At 46.0% G+C, this 7,782-nt stretch overlaps 1 protein-coding gene across 1 annotated transcript; it reads right to left on the bottom strand.

Moving 5' to 3' along the window:
• On the bottom strand, positions 1 to 6,675 carry LOC132206498 (ferritin, heavy subunit-like). Its single transcript, XM_059640685.1, has 5 exons — positions 6,574 to 6,675; positions 3,634 to 3,780; positions 2,124 to 2,249; positions 1,516 to 1,659; positions 1 to 108 (listed from the first exon to the last, which is right to left on the bottom strand). Exons 1-5 carry the CDS (start codon positions 6,673 to 6,675, stop codon positions 1 to 3), a joined length of 627 nt encoding a protein of 208 aa, XP_059496668.1.
• Positions 6,676 to 7,782: the final 1,107 nt, after the last annotated feature.

Raw genomic sequence — 7,782 nt, 5'->3', positions numbered from 1 at the left:
CTAGTTCAGATTTGGAACACTGCTCGACCTGGACGGTTTGAGCCAAACAACCTGTATCTCTGCTGTAGGACTCTGACAGTATGCAACAGCATATTCCTTTGTTCGGTACTTTAGGGTGAGACAGTGTCTCAGTAGCGAACACTTACCTCACAGCGACATGGGATTTATTACAGCCTTAGGGCACCCTGGGGAGTTTGTACATTTACAGTGTCTGTTTGGTTTCCAACCCACCATCTGAACTATTTGCTGGTCAAGTGGATAGGCAATGCTAAATTGGTGATATTGACAAGGGGCAAGCTGGATTAGCCATGGGGAAGACACAGGGTTAAAGGACTGGGGTGGGACTGAGCAGGATTCTGGTCAGAAGGTTGATGCTCCCTGGGTCAAATGGCCTCTTGCCAGAGAGCAGGGATTCTATCACCAAGGATAGAGACTGGGCCAAACAACAACGATTTTTGTGATGGAACAAATCTATTCAGTACCTTCATGACCCACACTCTTCCTAAGGCTACAGTGTGCACTTGTGCCAAAACTCAAGATAATCTCCGGGCTGTCTCTGATCACACCCTCCCTAACCCATGATCAGACACCTTGAATGATCAAGGAAACAGCTGTAAGGCAAAGTCAGCATGTCCAGGCATCTTGACTGAAGGAGACAGCCCCCATCTTCCCCAGAAATCCCTGCTCCCTCACTGGGTCAAAAAAAATTTCATCAGCCCATGGAAAGGTTCCAAGAACCAAGGTAGCAGCTTTTTGTACAAACCCTTCAACAGTCAGAGGCCAGTTGTAGCTGCAAGCATAAACCAAATGTGAGTATTTTGAACCATGGGCAATCATCCAAGCCCCAGGTCACCAATCCTTGTATTTATGGTAGAAAGAGCATCCACTATCAATCAAGTAGCCCCAGAGAATCTGGAGATGATTCTCTGGAATGTGACTGTTCAGAATGTTTGGGCTGAATTTCCCCCAGCTCAGGGCTGGTGGACTTCCAGTTATGGGGAGGGCCTGAGCCCTGGGCGGAGGAAAGAAAGCTAAAAACTGAGGAAGCCACTTGAAGGAATTTTGGATTCCTTCTGGGGGAAATTCAAATCTATGCAGTTGAACCAAGAAAGTTCAGAAAACCCAAGGTCCCCTGGGAGGAGCAGCAGACTTCAGTGACAAAGTGAACTGGTCAGCAGGGCCACCAGTTGATGGTTGTCGTCAGGGTCGGTCACAGGCCCCATTTGAACCCCAACTGGCTCCCGTAGGCCTGGAGTCTGTCCACAGGGGGTTGGGGAAAAGCAATGGTGAAGTGAGGCAAGAAAGCTTGCTTGACCAAAGAGGTATCAGTGGTCTCAAAATGATGCACAGTAACTGAGATCAAGAGATCATTTTATTCATTTCCATTCGGCTGGTACAGCCATTACATTCTTTGCTCAAAGTCCTTTCTCCCTGGAGAGAGACAGATTGGCCAGGGTGAAGTGGGGAATGCATTCAGACAAGCAGACAGTACTCCAGGCCACACTAACTGCTGTCCTCCAGGGAGAGCCTGTCAAACAGGTACTCTCCCATCCCATTCTCAGGGGCTCCCAGGCGCTTCAGGTTGGTGATGTAGTCCCCAAGTTGCTTGATGATCCTCACCTCCTCATCCAAATAGTGAGTCTCCAGGAAGTCACACAGCTGCAACAGAGGAATATGACACTTGGTACATTAACACTATCCAAGAAAACGTCAGAATCCCCACTGAAAAACATGCATATGGAGGGAGATTGTCAGGGATGACTAGAGCCAACGCCTGGAGAAATTGTGCAAAGAGGACAACTGCTTTTTAGCTGCTTCATCTTGCTGTTTATGTACTGGAGCAGAGTTGACTTGTGATGGATAAAAGTCATTCCACTGCAGTGGCCCTGAATGAGAATTCAGTCACCAATATCGCCTCAGTCCTCCCCACAGGTTTACAAGTTAAAATACATACTTGGAGTCAACTGCTCAGCGATGATTTTGTAATCACTATGGATCTGAAGTGATCCATGTCATCTGCACAAAAACAAAGTCTAACTGAATTTCTAATCCACAAAAGACCAACCAGTGAAGGTGTTGCCCTGAGGGCCTAGCAGTGAAGTCAATGAGGAGGTGAAGCTTACATGAGGGTCAGTCTGGGCTGTGGCGACTTGGTGTAGATCCAACAAACTCTGGTTCACATTCTTCTCCAGATCCAGGGCAACCTGCATTGCCTGCAGGCTGTTACCCCACTCATCCCTCTCTGGCTTCTGGAGGAGGGAAAGAAGGACAGTTAAGCTTCAGAATCTCTACAACATGCATCAGTCTGTAACTGCTCTGAAGAGGATCCCAACTCGTCCTTCTCCCACCCTATTCCTGTCACCCTGCATTTCAGATGGCCAATCCTCTTATACTATGAGGACACCAACGCAGACATGGGGAGGACATGTAAACACCAGTCCCTCACCAGAGGCCAGATCCAGACCTGTGTCCCTAGCACTGAGAACACTGCTAGCCCCTGAGGCAGCCCTGGAGCACAGCTGAAGAACAGTTCCTTCAGAATTGCTTTCACCTTGCCTGTCGGTCCTTGATCTGAAGGAGGAAGGTGAATAACAGGTCATTGTGGGGGATAATGACAAGATTTGCATCAGGGTCCATCTGATGGAATTGTGAGGATATTCACAAGTGAATCCTAAATGCTGTCATGGTACAGTGGTAGTGCCCCTGTCTCTGGCTGACAAGGCCAAGGTTCAAGTACCACTTGTGCTGGTGGCTTCATACATGCCTGAGCAGGATGATCAGAAACATCACGGCTATTTAATTCATCAAAGGGACAGCGAGGTGTTTGCAAAGTGTGTTGTGCTGCTAACAGTTAAGAAAGGCCCACAACCATAGATCCCTCAAAGTTCAGACAAGGTCAACAGGGTGTAACAGTGACAGAGGGCAAGCAACCTCTATTAGTTGGGTGTGGTGGAACAGGAAGGGGACCAGTCTCCTCAGTTTGTTTTTCTGGTCACCACATTATTCCTCTTTGGCCTCACCAGTCACCTGGACAGGATGGCACTGCAGGGGGAAGCTGGTGAGGTTCCCCAGGCTGTTGCCCAAGATCCATTGATTGGAGGTTAGATAGGCTGGGATTTTCTGTGGAGCAGGAACGGCTGAGGGAGTGACCTGATGTAATTGAAGAATAGAGAGTGGCCAGTTGATGGAATGTCTTCCCCATGGCAGACACCAAGACAGGAGAGAAACCAGGTTTGAGGAGTAAGCAGGTTAGAGGGGATTGGAGGAAACTTCACCCCACCCCCACCCCCACCCCTCTGAGGGGCTGTTTGAAATATGAGATGAACCACATAAAGGGTTGGATGGTGGTGGAGACTGCGACTCAAGATCAGTTTAGGGTCCAGCTGGACAAGTACTTAGTGCCAGGACAGTGGCCTGTGGACCAAGGGCAGGTAAGTGGGATTAATGTTGTTAGTGTTTGTGGGGTCAGCATAGACATGGTGGGCCAAAGGGCTTCTTTCCACACTGGCTTCAAAAAGGAGATCAAACAGGCTGGACAAAGTTTTGACTCAAATGAAAACCTTGTCACTGACTTGAAACCACACCACAAGAGCAGCCATTACCATCCCATTCCCCACCCCACCCAACTCCAACCTTCACATCCTGGAGGAAGACTCCGCCTCCACGCTGATTCTGGAATTTCAGCAGCTTCTCTGCATGTTCCCACTTCTCCTGAGACTGATGTTTGAAGAACTGGGAAAAATGGGGAAGGGCAACATCGTCCCGGTCAAAGTAGGACATCTGGAAGGGAGAACAAGGTAAAGTCCATTAACAAGTCATGGGCCAATTTCAGTTCAGAACTACAGGGCTACTTGAGCATTCTCAAAATCAAACTGACAATAAGCTGTTAAGTACCTGATGCATTAACAATTCAGAACCCAGTTTTGAGCAGTTGCTGTTGAATTGGAAAAATCAAAACAATCCCAGCTTCCTCCAGTAAGTTGTAAATACCATGTGTTTTATTTTGGTTTGAAACTCCTGGCAAATTGCCCAGGAGGGTCTGGCACAGCATTTGGTGAGAACAAGTGTGAATTGATGTTTTTACTGATTAACCTCCACCAGAAATGGGATAAATCTTTGATTGAATAGGGTTTCAAGAAATGCCAGGGGCTGGAGTGCAGGATGTACACCAATAGAACAGCTGCAGGGCACTGTATTGCTGCTTTGGCAAAGACCAGAAAACAGATCCTAGACACTGCAATTAACAGCTAGGAAGAAGCACATTTTCTGCTGAGTCAGGATCAATGCAATTGGATGCACTGTATCTATTAGTTTGACAAGAACTGCAGTATTGGGGTGGCTGGGGGGGCATGAGGAGATGAATGAAGGATGTTAGCTCCAAGAAAAGCCTGCCTAAGGACAGCCTTTGGATTGTTACTGCAACAGTTTACTGCTGCACTGACTCAGACTGCTAGCAACTTGTACCATTACACATGAAAGAAAGACTGACAAAACAAACTGATCACATGACAAATATGACAGTGATCTGCAGATCAACTACTCTCCAGACAAGATCCCTCATTAACCTGGAAAAACCACTGTTGACTTAATCCAACAGGCAAAGTCCTGTAGATTTCTAAACCAGGATGTTCACAATTCAATGTATTGAGGTTTAGCAGGTCTGCTATTGGAAGCAGCCAGTAACAAGCACATTCTTACAAATCCTGCTGAAAAAAGTTGCTTCAATTCTCAAATGCAAACACAAGCACAATTTATCTTTGCGATTTAAATGTGCAGTTAGAAGATGTAGAATAGCAAGATTTCATTCCTGGCACATGCTTACAAGGTGTGTTGGGACAATGGGTCAGTGATTAAAACCCAACTGCTGGCTCAATGAAAGCTGTTCCCCCTCCCCAAGTGGGGCTGACAGGGGCTTGATCCTCATCAGGAGGGGACTTCCTGCTGACAGGGACAAGCCCAGAGAGCACCCTGCAACAAACACTAAGGTTACGTAAACACCTTCTACCCCTTGGAAGGGCACAAGCACCCCACCTGGGGAAAGAGGGTCCAGTTAGTTTAGAATCAGGCCAAATACAACAGGCATAAACTTTTTACCAGAGTCATTGGGTCAGTACCCTCAGTACATTCTCAGCCCCATGGCAGTGCTGTGCCTTTGAAAAGCTCCAACACTTGACATACAGACAGCCCACACCCACCTAATGGAGTATCAAGAAAAGCAAGGTAGATCTCAAAAGGAGATCTGCTTAATCAGATAAGAGTCACAACCTCACCCAGTTTAATCTGAACATAGAACATAACAGCAAAGTGCAGGCCCTTCAGCCCTTGATGTTGTGCCGACTTGTCATACTGATCTCAAGCCCATCTAACCTACACTATTCCATGTATGCCCATTTGCTTATCCAATGATGACTTAAGTGTACCTAAAGTGGGCAAATCTACTACTGTCACAGGCAAAGCATTGCATTCCCTTACTGAGTAAAGAAACTACCTCTGACATCTGTCCTATATTTATCAGCCCTCAATTTAAAGCTACCCCACCTCATGCTCACCATCACCATCTAGGAAAAAGGCTCTCCCTATCCACCCTAACTAGCCCTCTGATTATTTTATGTTTCAATTAAGTCACCTCTCAACCACCTTCTCTCTAATGAAGAGAGCCTCAAGTCCCTCAGCCTTTCCTCATAAGATCTTCCCTCCAGACCAGGCAACATCCTAGCAGATCTACTCTACACCCTTTCCAAAGCTTCACATCCTTATAATGTAGTGACCAGAACTGTATGCAATCCTCCAAGTGCAGCTGCACCAGAGTTTTGTACAGCTTCACCATAACCTCTTGGTTCCAGAACTCCATCCTCTATTAATAAAAGACAAAACACTGCCTTAATTGCCCTGTCAACCTGGGTGGCAACTTTCAACATTCCATGTCTATCTATCAACAGATCTCTCTGCTCATCTACACTACCAAGAATCTTACCATTAGCCCTGTACTTTGCCTTCCGGTTACTCCTACCAAAGTGCATCAGCTCACTTGTCTGCATTAAACTCCATTTGCCACCTCTCAGCCCAGCTCTGCAGGGCTAGAACAAGCCTACTCTAAGCTGATTGCAATAGGAAACCAAGATTCTCAGTATCAATTGGCAGGTTTACTTCAGATCCCCACAAGATTCAAATAGAAACAAGGATACAGGAGGGAAAAAAAAAACAGTGACTAGCTGATGGTGCTTCCATTCCCACAATGGTGAGTCCCAATTCATTTTTAAATTAGTTCCCTCAAGTTTCAAACAGTCACAGGAAGCTATAATTACCACCAGTCACAGCACCATCATGGGACAGGCGAGTAACTACAAGAACACTCCACCCTCCACATCTCACTGACAACCAACTGGGACCCAAGTTAGAGTAACATTAGACACCAAACTATTGTTACAGTAACATCACACTCATCCTGCATTGAGAAAGAGGTAGGAGCCACAAAAACTCAGTCTATAAGATATAGAACTTAATTACATCCAAGGGGAAGAGTTCACTTCAACAGAACAGAAGTATGTTTCACCCAACAGAGACTCCACTCACCAAAGACTGATAGAGATAGGAGGCAGTGAGCTCCACATTGATCTGCTTGTTGACAGCAGCTTCACAATCCTGGTGATAGTTCTGACTAATCTGAGAGGCCATCTTATAAAGGAAACACTTGCTTTATTTTCCTCACCACAAAAATGACAAAGCTAAAAGCAACAGTAAACATCCCTGCCCTGGGACTCTATTTATACTCCAGGAGCCAACACTCATTTTATGAAGCAGGAAATGAGATCATCAGTGATGGCCAAACACTCTTGTTAATCAATTGATCAGCTGCCACATCCAATCAGCGCAGGATGGGAATCGGGTCAAAAAACCAATCAGAATTGACGACTGGTTGATGATGAAATTGCTGAAATGACCTTTGACCTCCCGCACAAGTGCAAATTCTGGAAGGACATCTCCCTGAAAATGAGAACAAAATATACTCTAAAACTTCACTTTTCTATCTGAGGTTGTGCGTTAAGACACATTCATCACAGATTTGCAGAATTCTGTCGGATTGCTATTCTGAGGGATTAGTCGTAATAATTTTTGAACGTTGGTGTTGGAGCTCTTTGAAAAATGGCTCGATTTGGTTGATCTGAACATTTTCCTATTTCTGTGCAGCAACAGAAATAATGTGCTTTTGGATCATCTAAAACAGGCAACTGATGTACTTTGTGGATCCATTCTGCATCTGATGTGATCTCCCTGACCTTGACCTTGAAGCCCAGTTTGAAAAGCAAAACGCTAAATGTGCTGAGTGCCTCTTCTACACAGTAGGCCTCAGGCCTCTATGCCTCAGTTGCTGCTAGAAATGTATCGCACGTTGAACATTTCTGTCTCCCAGTTTTGTTTTCGTTGTTTGAAGTAGAACTAGTGATTCACCCCAGCATGTTTCCAAGTGAAGAATTTCTGGTTCTGTTTACATTGCGTTCTCTCGATGGTACAGCTCAGAAACTGGGAATTCAGATGCTGGGAATTCTGTCAGGAAGTACTCAACTCCTGAGTTTCCAAAACCTGCCCACCCTCAATAAGGCTGAAGTTGGGAGTAGTGCTGGAATTAGTTTACAATGTTCTCGCTGGAGGCAGCACCAACGACACTCAAGCAGCTCCATGTAACTCTGTCACCATCCTGACTTGGAACACTATCCCTGTTTGTGAATGAAAATCCCAGGAGCCCCTCCTCAGCAACAGCAGCAGCAGCAGCATCATTCCGGT

This window comes from Stegostoma tigrinum, chromosome 38, assembly GCF_030684315.1.
Source record: "Stegostoma tigrinum isolate sSteTig4 chromosome 38, sSteTig4.hap1, whole genome shotgun sequence".
NCBI classification, from domain to species: domain Eukaryota; kingdom Metazoa; phylum Chordata; class Chondrichthyes; order Orectolobiformes; family Stegostomatidae; genus Stegostoma; species Stegostoma tigrinum.
The sequence above is the reverse complement of the archived record's forward strand: the minus strand, read 5'-3'. Positions and strand labels throughout refer to the sequence as shown.